The sequence below is a fragment of the Anarhichas minor genome, unplaced genomic scaffold (genome assembly GCF_050575085.1).
Source record: "Anarhichas minor isolate MPS153535 unplaced genomic scaffold, ASM5057508v1 ptg000017l, whole genome shotgun sequence".
In the NCBI taxonomy this organism is placed as follows: domain Eukaryota; kingdom Metazoa; phylum Chordata; class Actinopteri; order Perciformes; family Anarhichadidae; genus Anarhichas; species Anarhichas minor.
The window spans coordinates 13900840-13918130 of NW_027466463.1; the positions used below are offsets into that span (position 1 = coordinate 13900840).

Here is a 17291-nt window from a genome sequence, read left to right on the forward strand (position 1 = left end):
TCGGACGTTTTGTGCATCGTTTTGTGCATCTTGACATTTTCACGGCATTAATGGAAAAGCTAAAGCTTTGGGGGCTCTCAGGATACTTTACGGCTCAGATACGCTGCTGGTCCAGGGAGGCGGACCTCTCTGCTGTGTGCGGCTGTGCCGAAGAACCCAACAGAATGGGCAACTTTCCTTTCAAAATAAAAGCGAAAAATGGGCAATTTAAAAACCCCAGAAAACACGGATCTAGTCATACTAATCTACTTAAAAATAGTCATACATTAAAAAGATTGCATACCATTATAGGAAATGTGTTTATACGATTTGAATTGAAAATACAAACAACGTTTTGAGTAGTTCTGTTCAATCCCTTCTGTTGTGATCTTATTTTTAAAGGAAGTGGTGCTCTTTTATTATTTGGGTTAACTTGACTGAGGCGCTTCCCATTTCCAACTCCGACATTCCTTCCCTCTGGTAAAAACTCCTCACTGCAACCTGGAGATTGTCCACGTTTACAACATTCAGACGCCGCTACTCTGCTCAACATCTGCAACCTCGGCCCTCTGCGCAAAGAGTGCATACGGCTCCAGGCCTCACATTTATCTATTTTGTTGCTATTATTTTTTTTATTGGTTTGAATCCCTCTAACTTATTTGACCTTATTCTGCAAAGATGTTTGCCTGCTGCATTTTCTTTTTCCTACTTACTGCGTGGTCTCCCGTGGAGTGCAATCCCAGTCCTGCGGTAGAAGATGTAGTCGTGGACAGACACTTCATCCCTCAAATCTGTGCAAGAGAAGCGAAGGAGGGAGATTATGTCCGCTATCACTACAACGCCACATTTGTCGACGGGAAAACATTTGATTCGAGGTAAGTTCGTTCATTTTATCTGAAATTCTGAATTGATTCATATTAGTTTAGTTTCTTTGCTTTCAAAGTTGGTTATAATGCTGCAGAGGCCATGAAATCGGATGCAAAGTTTGGTTAGGCTTTAGTTTTAGTTTTTTCAGAAATGTAAAAAAGCCTGAGATTTACACGTCAAGATAAATCTGCAATAGTATTAATACATTATCTACACAAATTAAGGGATTTTCCTTCCATAGTTCAGGCCTACATCCTCTTAAAGTTGACCCACTTCTGACATTTTCTCTGTTTTTTGACAACCTTTTGGTTTCCTTCACAGCCATCAGAAAGGGGACGCGAAGGTGGGCCTACTCGGGGAGGGCCGGCTCATCGCTGGAATTAACAAAGGTCTGCAGGGAATGTGTGTGAATGAGCGCAGAACACTCACCGTCCCCCCCCACCTGGCCTATGGAAGCACCGGTGCAGGTAAATGCAAATGTCTGTTGGAGCTCGTTGGTGTGCAATCAGTAGTTCATATTTGAGATTCCAGGTTGGCCCCAGACCTTCAGGGGCCCTGAAGGCTCCAGGTTGTCTATGTGGCAGTTACTTAGCAGCTATGTTTATTCACAGATATGTATGGTAATATTTGTATGTAGTTTTATTACCTTTTATATTTCAGTTGATATTATGATGCATATTCATAAACACATTTGTGTCTTGTCAAATTACAGTAGTTGATATATACATCAAACCTCATGGCAGATCATGGCAGTTTTCCAGCAAAGAAATGTTGGTTTCTGGGGCTCAGCGGGGGACCACAGCTCATTTTAGCCTCCGGGCCCCCTGCCGCTCAGTGTTAGGCTTTTCTTAGCATCTGCAAGGGTTCTTTTTCTTTTTAGATGGATCTGAAAATAAAAATAACCGCTAAATAAATACCAACAAGAAAACAAGTCAACAGCCATGCTAGCTGCTCTGTGAGCCTGTTGCCTATAGGCACAGTGCTGCTTTGAGCTAGATGCTAGTAATAGCATGCTAACAATGCTATCATGTTGATGCTACATAGGTATAATACTTTTCAAATTCACCATCTTTAGTTTCTCATGTTAGCGTGCTAATATTTTTAGAGGGAAAGTAATTGGATCAACAAAGACAATAGGCTTGATCCTCTGGCGACCATGAAAGTCTGTATCCAAATATGTACCAATCCATTCATTAGCTGTTGAGATATTTCACAAACAAGTGAAAAAATGACGTGCTGGTGGCGCCAGAGAAAAAGTCAGGGGATCACCAAAGTCAACAGACCATTAGACCAACATTCCCATCCTTGGAGCCAGGCTGCTACCATGACTAAAACAGTACTGGTATATCATAATTATTACCATGCAGATGGGTATTAATTGGTTACTTAATTAAATACCAATAGGTATGAATACATTCAGTAATGCAACTTTACTCTTATTACAACCCGTCCCAACATCCTGTTTCAACAGGGGTGCTCATATAAGGAAATAAAATGATTTAAGGTGTCATTTCAAAGAGGCTTTTGATGTTTTTTTTTAATTCGTTTTTTTTAAATCGTTCTTAAACACTGATGTCCTTGCTGTCTAACCTTCATTGAACTCTCATCTAACCATGTTTACAGGTGATGTGATTCCTCCAGATGCCACCCTGGTGTTTTACATCCATCTGTTGGATCTGTGGAACAAAGCCGACCTGGTTGTCACCAAAACCATCAGCACTCCCAAAGACTGCAAACGCTCCGTGATGCGCACCGACTTTGTGCGCTACAATTTCAACGGCACTCTGCTCGACGGCACCGTCTTTGATTCCAGGTATTCTAGAGTGGACGACTGTTGTGATTAACAGTTGTAGCCCTAACAACAGTAAAAACCACAGTCAGCAAAGATGTCCTTGTTTGAAGCTAAATCTCATTCTTATCGCCATGCTCTGAAACAAAGCCCTGTCCGGATGACAGTTCTCTTGTGTGTTTGTACTGTTTCATCCAGGTATATTGTGTGTTTAAATTTGCCCTACGTAGCTACACCAGGAAGCAGACCCATGACTCCTTAGTGGGTGAGGGTTGGCTGGTTAAGGGCATGGATGAAGGGCTGATGGGCATGTGTGTGGGAGAGATCAGAAATATCATCATCCCCCCCTTCAAGGCCTACGGAGAAAAAGGATCAGGTAAGCAAACATGATGGTTTACTAAAAGTGCTAAAAACGAGGTGTTAGTGGAACCCTGATTCTCCAAACACTAGGGAATTAGAGATCAGAAGAATAAAATAATATTACAAGGAAACAACAGGCAAATCCCTGATATCCCATCTTATAAATACATGCATATACATAGAACATACTTTCTTGCCAATGCACTTAAAGTTCCCTTGTGCAGTTTTTATTTTGTGTCACTAGTAGTGCTATGGAGCACTATTTTTGGGGGCGGGTCCCCGTTCCTTTACATATACAAGGACGGACACATAAGTAAACATTGTTGTAAACAATGCAACAATTTAATATAATTAACCACATGACAGTAGCATTATTCCATATTTATTAATTAACCATTCTTCAACTAAAATTTGAATATTTTGCTCAGATTCTCCATTTTTTTTTGCAAGTATAGAGTCTAGCATCCTCTGCTTTTCACAACAGCCCAGGAATAACAGCATGATGACCTGAGGTCTGCCGGGGTTATATGAATCCACAGCACTTTTTAATATACCACTCTTATCTTTGTGGAGGTCAGCACTCACCCTTTTTAAAATATCAAATAGTTCATTAGCTGCAAGTATCCTTTCCAGGCCATATTTCACCTTTAGTTAAATTAGTAATTAGGATGTTATATTATGTTAAATAAATAGATCAGATAAAGATGAGCCACGATTCAACAAGTAATTGATAGTGTAATATTATAAATTAAAAATCACTAAAACAAAACTCTGCTCGATATAAAACCACTTGTTTTTCATGTTAAAGATGAAGTTTGAACTTCTCCCCCCTCTGCTCTCCAGGTACAGATATTCCCTCCCAGGCGACCCTGGTGTTTGATGTCCAGTTGGTGGACATTCATAACGCAAAGGATAATCTCACTGTTGAGGACCAGGTGGTGCCTGAGTCGTGCACACGCAAATCCGTGTCTGGGGATTATGTCCGGTACCACTATAATGGCACCTTCCTGAACGGAGTCACCTTCGACACCAGGTGGGCTCAGGAGTAAAGATGTGTATTTATGGCCTCAGGGTATATATTTCCTTCAAGTCTAATTCTCATAAAAGCCAAAGCTTTTTTTTAATTTAACCATGTGTGTTACTGCCAACAGCTACCAGAGGAACAACACATACAACACCTACATCGGGATGGGGTATGTGATTTCAGGCATGGACCAGGCCCTCATTGGAGTATGCATTGGAGAGAAGCGGAGGGTCATCATCCCTCCACACCTGGCGTATGGAGAGGAAGGAGCAGGTAAGGGATACTGAAGCTTTTCCTGCTGCTTCCAGAAAGTTGTGTGAATTGATTTTAATATATTTAATTACTGGTGGTTCAGTGTTGCATTGACACAAAGCTAAAGTTTCTGGAAAAATAACCCATTAACTCTTTGTGAAATAGCATTTTTTAGATTATAATTTTGTGACTTTTTTCCTTTGTTGGATACAGATATTAGATGGGAAAGGGGGAGAGAGAGAGGACGACATGAAGCAAAGGGGTCTGGGACTGCTGGAAATAAAAAATCTTTCAGTGTTTACAACCTATTGGTATTCGTACTTGAATGCAATGAAGTAATCGTAATAATCAGAAAGAGAATGTAAGGGGATCATAATGTAAATATACAAGAGAAAGGGCATTTCTTTCACTTTGGGCTCTGGTATATTGTGATGGACATTTTACAGCCAAAAAGATTCATTGAAGAAATAATTTTGAAAATGAACAATAATGACATTAATCAAGAGTTGCATTAAGCCTGATAATAAGACACAATTGTATAATTGTATATTGTGAGTTACTACGGAGGTTAAATAATTACGCGTGGTCTTATCCAGGTGGCGTCATCCCCCCCAATGCTGCGCTGGTGTTTGACATTCACGTCATCGACTTCCACAACCCCAACGACACGGTGAACATCCAGATCATCCACAAACCCGAGGCGTGTAAGGAGATTACCACAGAGAACGACCTTGTGCGCTACCACTACAACTGCACCCTGGTGGACGGCACGAAGCTCTTTTCCTCGTGAGTCACCCAGATATCCCATGTTTTTACCACTGATATTATACAACCACTTTAATTCGTCCATTCAACGTTGTTCCCAGACACGACTACGAGTCCCTTCAGGATGCAGTGCTGGGCTCAGACAAGGTGATCGACGGGCTGGACCAAGGCTTGCGCGGCATGTGTGTGGGAGAGAAGAGGGTGATAACTGTGCCGCCTCACCTTGGCCACGGAGAAAAAGGGGGTGAGACTTGTAATACGTTATCAAGTGTTGTTTTAATGGACTTTTTTTTTTATTTTGAACCCCGACAGACTTTTTAAAATGCTGAACCACGAGTTAACTAAAATATCATGAATGAACCCAAAGTTAAACGGTGTTATTTGTTGCTTTCTCTCCGTCAGCCACTGGTGTGCCAGGCAGTGCTGTGTTGGTCTTTGACATTGAACTGGTGAGCTTTGAGAAGGGAGTGCCACCTGGTTACCTGTTCGTGTGGATCGAGGAGAGCCCTGCAGACCTGTTTAGTGCCCTGGATATCAACAAGAACGAAGCTGTTCCCCAGGAGGAGGTATGTTACTGCTGACAGTACAGTACCACCACCTACATTATGTCCCTTGGCAGATGAGGGGATTTGTTTTTACCAACAGTGTTGGAAGAAGTAATCAGATTTCCTCCTTAAGTTAAAGTAGCCATGTCACAATGTTACAATACTCAATTACAAGAGGGAGTCCTGAATTCATAACTTTATCACAGTAAAATACACAGTATTAGTATAAAAATGTACTTAACGTATCAAAAGTTACTTGTTATGCAGAATATATATTCATTATATACATAATATTATTGGATTATTAACTTTAAAATTAAGTATTTATGGTTGGTCAATTTAATTTAAAAAACAATTATTTAACAAGATGAACACATATTTTGTTGTTGATATAATTACGCTGCACTACACCCAGAAATGTAGCGGAGTAAAAAGTAGTATAATAAAAGTATCATACAATTTAAATACCAAGTACAGTGCAAGTACTTTCCACCACCGATTACAGAAAAATGATAAAACTCCAACCTGAACTGGTGGAGCCTATGATTAATAAGAAATTAAAGTTGTAGCGTTGGCGCCATCTGGTGGTTCTATCAAGAATGAAACTGCTGGTTGTTTCACTGTTCTACATGGTAAAACCATAAAAAGGTAATAGTATAGTATGGCACAAAATATCATACATACATATCATATTAAACTGTCACAACATAGTAGACCATAAAAAAAAATCATAGTATAGTATGTCATAAAAAATATGACCCACTGTTAATGATTAGTGATGTTGTTTTTTTCTCTTGACACATCTTAGTTTGGGGAGTTCATCAAGCTGCAGGTGGCGGAAGGCAAAGGTCGTATAAAGCCAGGAATGATCATGGAGCAGGTCATCACCGACATGTTCGACAACCAGGACCGAAATAAAGATGGAGTGATCACCGCCGATGAACTCAAACTGAAGGTAGACGAGGATAAGGAAAGAGAAGATGCGAGGCACGAGGAGTTGTGATGAAAAAAAAATAGTTTTATTCTCTCTCAGGGATGAACCCCAACGCCTTAAAAACAAGCGAGAGACTTTCCATCATCATGGTTTCATACTATCTGTACACATTGAACAGTCTTTTTTAAATTACAAGAAAATAGTGCAAAGGGTCTTTTTTTGTGGAGTTCTGTGTTGTATGATTGTATTTCAGAAAACCACCTTTATTTGTCCGTGAAAGTCACAATTAAAATGTTTGTAAGAAAAGGAAAATAGTTTCTCTTTTTTTGCTAAAGAAATCATCTGTCATTGGAAAAACAAGACGCAGAGTTGCAACTGTTCTCAATGGCACACTTAAAGGAGAATTGCACCAATTTTACACATCAAAGTCTGTTTGAGCCAGAAATGTATTCAAATAACGACTTCTGTGAGCAGCTTCTTAAAATACCAGGAAAACACAAGTGTTTGCAAAAGAAGAGCATCAGTCGCATCTCTGTCATCAAATTAGTAACATCAACATATTGTACAAAGACTAAAAATGCATTGGTTGTTTTTATTGGGAACGATTGGATACCGGTGACTTAATAATATGAATATAAGTGTTATTTATATTGATAAATCTGTCAGACATATTTAAAAGCCACAACATGATTCATCAATGTAATGACTACCTTACTGTCATAAGACTGCATTGTAAGGAACTATGAGTAGCATGCCGAGACAATGTAAACTTGTTGAATAAAAGGATAATCATTTTTAGAATGCCATTTCAGGAATTTCCGTTGGAGACGCGAGTCTTTAACGATACTAAAGGAATTCAAGGAGTAGTCATAGATTTCCTGGAACTTGTTGTTAAAAATGTGAACTATGTCTTTAGCTGAGAAGAGCACACTTACATTTTCATCTTTTCTTCAACAATAATAAAGAGTGACAAGGAAAATGACCCGTCTTCATTTCTAGCAGCCACAATGTTTCAGTTCAAAGACAAAACAGTCATTAGGAGCACACTCATCTAGGCAGAGATGATATGGTACAGTACACAGAAAACACACCAGAACACTGTCAATATAAAACACTTGGCAGATACAAATGGTGTTTTATGTCTTTTCTCATACACAAGCTTAATATAAAAGAAAAGAAGAGACATACATTTAGAATTGTACCATGTAATCCTTTGTATTGACATTTAAATGGTTGCTGATATGTTTTCAGAGGGAAGGCTACTGGTGCTGCACTGTATGCAAGTCATAAAATAGTCATGTCATAGCAGTATGCTATAAAAATGGCACAAAGTCAGTCAAAAAAAAAATCTTAGTATAGCATGTTGAAAATAGAAAAGGCCAGTTTACAAGCTAATTTTAAACCAATAATGCTAAACATAGCCAGAGGACAGCAGATGGGAGTGTCTCTTTTGCTTTCCACAGATTGTTTACCCTAAATCAACCAAAGACTGCTCAGATTCTACATGTAAATGCAGATTCTGTTCATAGAGATCAAGTATAACTCTAAATTCACAATGATTAACCCACATCAACGAAAGTTGAAGAAGCCCTGGATTGATCATGGAGCAGGTCTTTACCGACATGCGACGAGTGATCATAGCCGACGAACTCAAACTGAAGGTAGATGAGGACGAGCAAGAGGAAGAGGCGAGGCACGAGGAGTTGTGATGAGAATAATTGCTTTTATTCTCTCCCCGGGTTAAACCCGGAACAACTTTAAAACAAGCAACAAGGGACTTTTTCCATACATCATCATGGTTTAATATTGTCTGTACCACATTGTTAAATTACAAGAAAAAAGTGCTAGGTAGTACTAGTAACAGGTATTTTTTGTGGAGTTCTGTGTTGTGTGATCGTCTTTGAAAACCAAACAAGCATATGGACACATTGAGATGTGTCTGGCACCAACGTGGATTATCATTTAAATGACGCATCTCTCGTTAATCAAATTAGCAACACAGTAAAAGTATTAGTCATTTTAAAAAGCAGGTAATTAACATGCTGTACACCTACAGATGCATGAACTTAGATTAATATTGGTGAGACACTATTGAATACTGCTAACTTAAAATATGAACACAAGTATTATTATTATTGATCATTGAAAGAATTTAAAAGCTACAACATGATTCGTCAATGTAATGACTATTTAACTGTCATAAGACCGCATCGGAAGAAATGATTAGTAGCATAGAGAGACAGAGTAAAATGTGTAATCAAAGGGATAGTTCACATTATTTTTAGAATCCCATATGAGGTATGTTCCCTTCTTGAGAATACTGTAGCATTGTGTTTGATGCTGACATTAACACGTTACATGGTTAGAATGACTCAGAATAATAAAGAACTATTACAATAGCTTAAAGACTGATAGCACTGTCGAGTTAGCTGCACCCTGCAAGTAAACTGATGATTTGTGTATAAAGTATGTGTAAACTTGAGCAGGAGGTACTTGCAGTATATGCAGATGTAATATACAGTACACACAAAACACACCTGAACAAAGTCGATATGAAGTAGAAACTTTGCCAGATAAAGAGACATTTACAAAATGTGTTACGTCGTTAAATAAAATACGGTATTTAAAAGCATCCTCATTCTGTGAAACAACAATGTAAACTTTTTTCTTTTTGAGCTGAAGAGGACTGACAACACACCCTCTAATTGTTAATGCTGAAGTCTGTAAGAGGTTGCTGATTGGTTATTAGAGGGAGGGCAGTGTGAGAACAAACAAAGAAAGGTCCAGCTTCAATGTCTGGGTTGAGGTAAGTGATGATGTGTGAATGGAGTGAACAAGTCCATCTGTGTGCATGTTGTCATAAAGTTCATGCTTTCGCTTCTTACTTGTGTCTCGATGAGGTAATGCATCCGAGGATGGCGTTCGCAACGTCCATCGTCTCGTCCTGCACCAGCACTATGTCAAAGGAGTTGATGTACGACTCCTTCCTCTCTTCCACCTGAGAAACACAGACACTAAGAACCCAAACCCTGAAACTACACGTGTTGATACAAGGAATAACGCCAGACGTTAGTCTCACCTTGTCGTTGAGGAAGCCGATGGTGAGGATGTTCTGGTGCTCAGGCACGCCGTCGGCCATGGTCAGGTCTCCTAAAGAGTCTCCCAGCAGCAGCACGTTGGGTCGACCCTGCAGTTCTCTGAGGCCAGCTGCGTGTGACAACGCACCGTCTCTCTTGTTGAAGGTGTGGATCAGTTGGCCTTTGAAGGCTCGCAGGACCCCCTTATTAAAAACAATCTTCAGTTCAGGTTACCTGACACTCGCATACAGAGGCTGAAGTTGGTGGAGTTGGTGGAGTTCTCAACTATGATATGAAATCCAAGTAGAACAAGGTGTGGGCCAACTCACAGTTTGGTCAAAGTCCATGTAGTTGGAGATGATGTGGACATTGGGATAGAAGACGCGGTGCTGTCGAATCACTTCCTCCAGCACGTCTCCAACACCAGCCGAGAAGATCAACAGAGGGACCTGCTGCTCCGTCAGACGGTCAAAAAACAATTTGTAGCCGTCCCTAAAGAAATCACACACACACACACACACACAAATGACTGAAAAAACATTTAAATCACAGCATGTGGGAAGGTTTAATTATACTAAGTGTTTTAGATTCTTCCACAAAATATTGTCAAATAGTAAAACAAGAAGTAATATAGGTGTACGCTATGATCAACATGTTTTTGTCTTTGTTCGGTACAATGGAATCAATTTAAAATGTTCTATGTAGAGTCAGATAATGGTAGGAAAAGTACTCATACAAATCCTTTTGCTCTGACAGATATCTGGTGTCTGAAAGCGCTGTTTTCAGCTCTGTGGCGATGCATTTTCCAGCTCATCCAAGAGGCTTTTTAGACAGTTTATTTATCTTAAGAAATGTATACAACCCATGAAGGAACACTTAATCGTTCAGTTTATGAGAACATTTCAACAAAAATGTTTTCTTTCTTGTTACACCACTGTGTTGCATATGCCTGATGTTTATTTAATCACATTAAGCTTTCTCAAATGATAAATATTAGCTACATATTAGTTAAGACCAGTTGGTGCAACCCGCTCCAGGTTCTTGGTTAATATGCCATCTGAGCACGTTGCTTACCTGAGCATGGCGCTGGATTCCTTGACGGCCTGGGCCAACATGTCCTTCCTGATCCTCTGCTGAATCAGCAGCTCGTGGACTTCAGTCCACCTGCAGAGAGCAGCACAACACAAATGTAACATCTCAATCAGGCTTGGGAATTGGAGCTTAAAAATGTTTGAAATGTTATGTCTGAGTTTAACTGTACCACACAACAATAATACAAGTTTTTTGTCGGTCAAATTACAATCTCATTTTATAGTATGTGCTAAAAGGCTTAAATCTAAATAATTTGATTAAAATAAACAGGTGTTGTTGAGGTCAGTATGTTTGTTTCTTACCACTCCACCATGAAGGGCCGCTTTTCTTCAGCAGTCCTGCTGGCATCGATCTCTATGGGATAGTAGGTGTTCAACAGCTCCCTCATCTGGCAGTGGACCCACAAACAATACTGAACATACTGCACATCTACAGACCAGCAGCAAGCGATGTATCGGCATGTACTCTCTGAGACAACAACAACTGCAGACCAGCGAACATTAGTTTGTCTTACAGTTCACTATGGAGAGAAAATTGTCTCAAAATGACAATTAGAACACATGTAAAACATTTCACAACCTGAATAAATATTAATATTTTATGTACAGGTTTTAAACTTTAACTCCACAGATCTCATAATGTTCACTTTTGAAAAGCTTCCTGTGTGGACACATTTCTAAAAATAATTCGGAGTCTCGTTTCCCTCCATAGTTCATTGGATCGGATTTAAATTAGGATTTGTAAATATCACTCTGCATGTTACTGCACAAGAACAAACAGCAGTGAATTAACCTTTTTAGTGCAATCTTCATCAATCAACAACCGGTTATCAAGGATGTCTGGAAAAAGAAAGGAAAACATGTTTGTAGAAGGTTCGGAAAAGTAGAAGACAAAAAAGTAATGCAAACTACATCAACTATTACAATCATTTGGATCTAATAATGCAACTACTTAGACTCCACATCATAAGAACACAATTTGGCCAAGATGCAGAAAAGATGTTTTCAAAGAGTCAGTTATGTGTGTGCTTACTGTGCGTGGTGGGAACTCTCTTTCCGTTGTGGGCAAACCTGGTCAGTGTCATATCGAAGTCTGAGATCACCTGAGGAAATATGACCCTTTGAAATCAGAGTAATAGTACTCTATCACTCAGAAAATACACAGTCATGATACAATCACACATGAAGTACGAGTAGGAGTATGAGATGCTGCAGAGTTCTCTCACCTGCAGGCTGCCTGCACCTGCTCGCTGCATGGCGTGGATCGTCTCCTCCACTCTGCTGCGCTCCCTCATCAGCACTGAGCACTTGGCCAGCTCTGGGATCTGAACAGAGAACAGTTGAGTCTGACAATGCATAGATTTTCTGAAATTAAACTTCCATTGTCTTTTATTCAGGAGAGCTTCCTCACCTCTGTCTTGGTCAGCTGGTGCCAGATTGCCAGGACGGTCCGCACTGGTGTGTAGATCCAGGGAATATGGTATATCTGCATGGAAAACCGAGGAGCAAACTCATTTTTGCAATCCTTTACAGGTCTGTAATTTCCTACAATTTTCCCTAAACGCAACTGGTAATTTGTTACTCATTATTTTGGGAAAACAGAAATCCACTCAGTAAATTATTATTTTCTCCGATTTAAAAAGTGTATTTACGGTAAACACACCGTGTTTGATTCGCTATACACTACTACACTACATTTAATTAAAAACACGTTGTATTTTAACTCAAACAGCCCATTTTTACAATGATTGGCTAACACGTAACAGCTGGCCATTAAAACGTAACTTACCATTTTCAAACGGACAACTCACGTGTCCGTATTAACTGATGCTCGGAACAACTGTTAAAAGTACATAATGTTAAATAAAATAAGGTAAACAGTTTACAGTCGACTGGAGGTTTGAATGATTTGTTTACGTCCCGTTTGTGTCGCACCCACAGCTTTCCCCCGATTCTACAAATAAAGGTTCCGACGCACTTTCGTTCCTACTTCGCCGAGGGCATTCTCAGCATGGTACTCGCATCTTATTAATTGCCACCAAACATAGTCGTTACTTCAAGCAATTAGCCTTTTTGCTACTTTTTAAAGTAGCTGCAGTGGCCTAAATTAAATTATAATTCATCAACACGTTGCAACACCTCCATCTGTGTGCTGAATCCTCAGACACAGGGACAGCATTTTGATTAAAGCTATAACCGGTAATATGTTAGTGCCTCTTCGTACCAGCTTCCATAAAGTATTACCAATCATTTATATATTGTGATATATATTGCTCGTTAAAAAATATTTTTTTAACATATTTTCATAAGGCAAATGTTCTATCCATTCATCAATTAATACTGTTCAAAATATTATAGTGTGTCAGCAGAAAATTGTTATGCTCACAAAGCCTAATTAGATAATATCTATAGAGAGCTTGGGTGGGGATTCCACAGGTATAAGCAATTTCAACAGATTCACTGAGCTCAGCAACTGGTCCACACAACAGTTTTGAATCAGATGATTGTAGTGAAAAAGCAACACTGTACAATGTTTAAGTTAGTCAAGGTCCTCCAGTGCAGGGAATGCAGTTAGTGCAACTGTAATAATAAGGGGCAGCTGGGATTGTATGGCACAGTTGGGAACATGGAGAGAACCATGCACAAACAAAAAATATGATTAAAATGTTTAATACATTTCGTAGTGCAGTGAGACAAAGTTAAGACAAAGCTAATTCTGCTAAACAAACAAAAAATAACTGCACAAAGCCACCGTCTTTAAGCACCGGAGCCAGTACAGTGTCCTAACAACATCAAGTGGGACAATTTAAATCAAAATATAAAATAGAGCTCCAGTCTCCTAAAGTGACATCTCATCATGACAATGATGGTCCATCTTTCAAGCGAAAAATAGACCAGCTGAAATAAATCATACATTTTTTATAAACATCCACTGGAATGGCATAAAAGTAGGAAACGACTAATCATTGAACACTGTTCCCCAATATGTGCTTTGCTCAATGCTTAAGTCTTGCTACAAAACTTCTGATACACGATTGTCTGTTTTAAATAGGGCACACAAAAGATACACACTATAGACCATCAACATTTAGATACAGTGCAAAAAAGCATGATGGAAACTGGAGGTAGAAGAGAAATTAGATGCAAGCAGCGAGGAGTAAAAAGTTAAAGATCAGCTGGTTGTTACAGTAAGTTTACCATCTTCTATCTAAACTCCACTTAACTAAGGATTCTCTTCTGAAATACATCACAATAAACATGATTTACTTTGCCAAGTTTACATCTCAACACTGAACTTCACCATAAAAGGTCACTGATATTAGGTGAAACTAATTTACAGTATGATGTTAACATAGATCACAAGTAAAAAGTTAAGTTGTTTGAAATCAACGATCTTTCCAGAAGTTACCACAGCAATCACAGTTTGATTTACTAGCAGAAGCTAATGCCAAAATTATAATGTGAGACTGAGAATTTAGAAGCATGTCTGGCTAATTCTTAATTTTTTGAAACCAGCCCATGGTAAGGCCGTGCAGGCATTTAATCTAAATAAAATAAGCTGTGGTAACAACAAGGCATTTATCAGCAGATGAACTACTAACTAGAGGAAGCTCTCAACATTCGATTTGAGATTGCAGCTGTCTGCGCAGAGTGAGGGTGCGGCGATGGAGCTGCTGCATCTGTTGCATGCGGTCTCGCTGGCGAACCAGGTTCTGGGGCATGGGGTAGTGCTGGCAACCATAAAGACAATGGTACGGGATGCGAATGTGACAGGCCGCGGCTCGGCACCGCGGCTGAGGCAAGGGCGGCAGCAGCATCCAGCGCTTCTTCTCAGCGCAGTAACGGTAGGCCTCCTTGCGGTACTGCTTGTCCATGTTGTTGCAGTTCCTCCATCCGCCAATGATGAATATGTCGTCGCCCAGGTAGCAAACGGCAGCGCCTTCCATGCTGAGGACCTCTGGAGGGAGGCTGTCGAGGATGTCGTCAGAGATGTCCCTGCTTATTTTCTGCTGAGCGGCCTCGGCCGTTACCTTGTAGCTCTTCGTGCAGCAAGAAGCCGTGTGGTAGAAGTTGGTGGATGCGACAGCCATTTGAAAACTACAGTAATTATCGATCAGCGGTAAGGAGTCCACTTCCTTCCACTTGTGACTCTCTGTATCATAGCAGGTGGTCACGGTGCTCAGTCCATCATCATTGCCCATATCTACGGGAGTCCTGGCCATCACAAATATGTAGCGGTCCTCCACGCTCACCGTTTTTACATCTCGCAGTATCTTCGGTGCTGGCTCCAGACTGTGCCACTCGTCCTGCTCGGGCTCGTAGACGGTCACATCCTTAAAGCCTGCACTGAAGTTGCCGTGTCCACCGATGCAGTACAGCAAGTCTTTGACACACGTGAGGCTAAAGGAGTGCTTGCGAATTTCTAAGCTGCTGACCTCCTCCCAGGTGTTGAGTTCGGGGTTGAAGCGCTCCACCATCTTGGCGAAGCTCGGCTCCATGGAGCCGGCCACATAAACGTGGCTGTCGGTGACGGCAATGGCATGTCCGTCGAGGTGGTTGTGAATGTGCGGCAGGTTTACCCAACGGTCCTCAGCAACAAAGTAGCCCACACACTCACTCAAATAGTCTCCGCCTTCGGATACACCACCCACTACCATGATTACATCCATGTTCTGGCCAAGGCGAGGCTGCATTGCTGCATTGTAGGAGGCACAGGGCTCTAAATCAGATGGCTGGTTGAGGTTCTCAAAGTGGACAGCGTGGACCTCGAGGGCGTCAGACAGCAGCTGCTGACATGCTGCATTGTTTGCCACTAGCGGCTCCTTTCTCACGACCCGTGTCAGGTAGGTGGGAGACATCTGAGTTAGTCTTAAAAGTCTGAACAGCTCCTCGAAATGCTCCCCTCTCTCCTCTGCGTTGTGGTGCACCCATTTAACTATGGCCTCAAACAACTCCTGTTCAGAATCCACGGTGATCCCTGTGTCGGACAGCCAGTCCCGCACCAGGTGAAATGGTAGCGTGAAGAATTCCTCGTTGTGGATTATTTTGTGGAAGTTACTTCGAATGGTCTTGGCGGCTCCCTGGGCCAGCAGGTCCAAGGTGTACATGTGGGCGAGGCTGTGTACCGCTACGCAGTTAGATAAGTTCAACTTCTCCATCAGAAACTCTCCGCAGAAGGTCTTCAGCTGCGTCAACAGGAACCTGTGTGAACACGACGTAGTCATCAGACGGTCAGTAATTTGACAAAATGAACAAAGCAGTAAAACTCTGAATACTGTATACTAAACATTAGTTATCCTGTGTCTTACTGTAGTGGATTACTTGCACTGAGACATATTGCCTTTGTGTTTCTTGCACTGCAACGCTGCAATAACCTTATTGCACGCATGCAACCGTTTTTACACGTGTTGCAAATATCTTGTTTCTTTTTCGGTGCTTGTTAAATTCACCTACCAAACAGCATCCTTTTGGGGCCGACATAAACAAGTGTCCCAGGAAGCTGCGACAGTGTGAAAGTGAGCCAGCGTCCACACAATACCAGGACCCGAAAACTGAAGCCGCTGTATGTAATTTGTTAACTGTATTATTAACACCTGTGGCTTTAAAAAGGTCCTGTTTGTAATGCTCAAAACAAATACTGTGGAATACAATATATAGTTATTCTGTCTGATTGGACATTTGCTCAGGTTGAAGATGAGCGTGTCTATGATGGGACTCGTGTGAATCCTCCCAAGTCTCTCCTCTCCGTCCAGAATCACTGCCTTCTGTGGTTCTCTGATCTGATTAAGTTGTGTGGCGTTCAGGTGTGTGAACTCCAAACAGGTCACACCTGCTGGTGCAATCAGGACACCGATAAGGTGTGGCTCATCTACCTGGAAAAATAAAAGCCTGTCAAGGTTTAAGTTGTTTTATTGTAATGTTAAAATGTTTACCTGTCAGCAAGTTCCAACACTTCATGCACGCTGGCAGTGGTTACCCCGATTTGTCCCGTGTACATGAACTGTATGATACCCTCCACAGTTTCTGGCTCGGGTCCCGTCGCCGAGCTCCATTCTTTTAGCTCCACACGCCCCGACACAGACTCTGAAAACTGTCCGCTCAGCAGCAGCGTGAAGTACTCCGACGCCGCGGATAACACGGAGCGGTGCGCGGACAAGGCTTGGACCCTCTCCCCGCCGGTGATGAAGACCAGCGTGACGTCGCAGAACAGCCCCGACTTCCTCTGCTCGTTCTGCCGCCGGGAGAGCTCCGAGCAGTGGGTCGAGCAGGTGAACTCCTCGGCCTCCTCGGGTTCCCCGTCACCTGTTAGACCGCTGCTCCGGTCCTCCGGCGCTTCTGCTGCCATGCTGCAGCGGGATCGGGTCCGGGGCAAATGAAAGCTCTCAACTATCTTTGGGAATAACTCATAGGCATATATGACACACGCAAACAAACATTCAAAACCGGACATGCATGCGCAGCAGCGTTCAGTCTTGTGTCGGAAAACCGGAGCGCTCACTTCCGTCTTTAAGAATTTTCCAAATGTACTCGATTTTTGCTGCTGAGTCAAGGGAGGCTCTCAGATTTAAGCCAATACCTACGTCCACACGAGCGACCTATACCCCGGA

The 17291-nt window shown here is 41.4% G+C and overlaps 3 protein-coding genes across 4 annotated transcripts; 1 reads left to right on the forward strand and 2 right to left on the reverse strand.

The window, feature by feature from the left end:
• Positions 1–622: 622 nt before the first annotated feature.
• fkbp10b (FKBP prolyl isomerase 10b) lies at positions 623–7438 on the forward strand. The gene is made up of 10 exons (XM_076092943.1): positions 623–854; positions 1168–1313; positions 2470–2659; positions 2866–3011; positions 3839–4028; positions 4147–4292; positions 4868–5057; positions 5138–5280; positions 5439–5602; positions 6390–7438. Exons 1-10 carry the CDS (start codon positions 658–660, stop codon positions 6582–6584), a joined length of 1707 nt encoding a protein of 568 aa, XP_075949058.1. The 5' UTR covers positions 623–657; the 3' UTR covers positions 6585–7438.
• A 725-nt stretch (positions 7439–8163) lies between these two features.
• On the reverse strand, positions 8164–12700 carry LOC142951379 (7-methylguanosine phosphate-specific 5'-nucleotidase-like). Of its 2 annotated transcripts, XM_076092887.1 has the most exons (10): positions 12473–12700; positions 12095–12169; positions 11910–12008; positions 11717–11786; positions 11477–11523; positions 10987–11072; positions 10667–10756; positions 9922–10084; positions 9595–9795; positions 8164–9513 (listed from the first exon to the last, which is right to left on the reverse strand). In XM_076092887.1, exons 1-10 carry the CDS (start codon positions 12473–12475, stop codon positions 9397–9399), a joined length of 951 nt encoding a protein of 316 aa, XP_075949002.1. In that variant the 5' UTR covers positions 12476–12700; the 3' UTR covers positions 8164–9396. The 2 variants fall into 2 exon arrangements, with proteins under 2 accessions (XP_075949002.1, XP_075949001.1); XM_076092886.1 differs by lacking the exon at positions 12473–12700 and having other exon boundaries at positions 12095–12175.
• Positions 12701–13337: 637 nt separating this feature from the next.
• On the reverse strand, positions 13338–17221 carry klhl11 (kelch-like family member 11). The gene is made up of 2 exons (XM_076093779.1): positions 16617–17221; positions 13338–15885 (listed from the first exon to the last, which is right to left on the reverse strand). The coding sequence occupies exons 1-2, from the start codon at positions 17132–17134 to the stop codon at positions 14298–14300; spliced, it is 2106 nt and encodes a 701-aa protein (XP_075949894.1). The 5' UTR covers positions 17135–17221; the 3' UTR covers positions 13338–14297.
• Between the last annotated feature and the right edge of the window lie 70 nt (positions 17222–17291).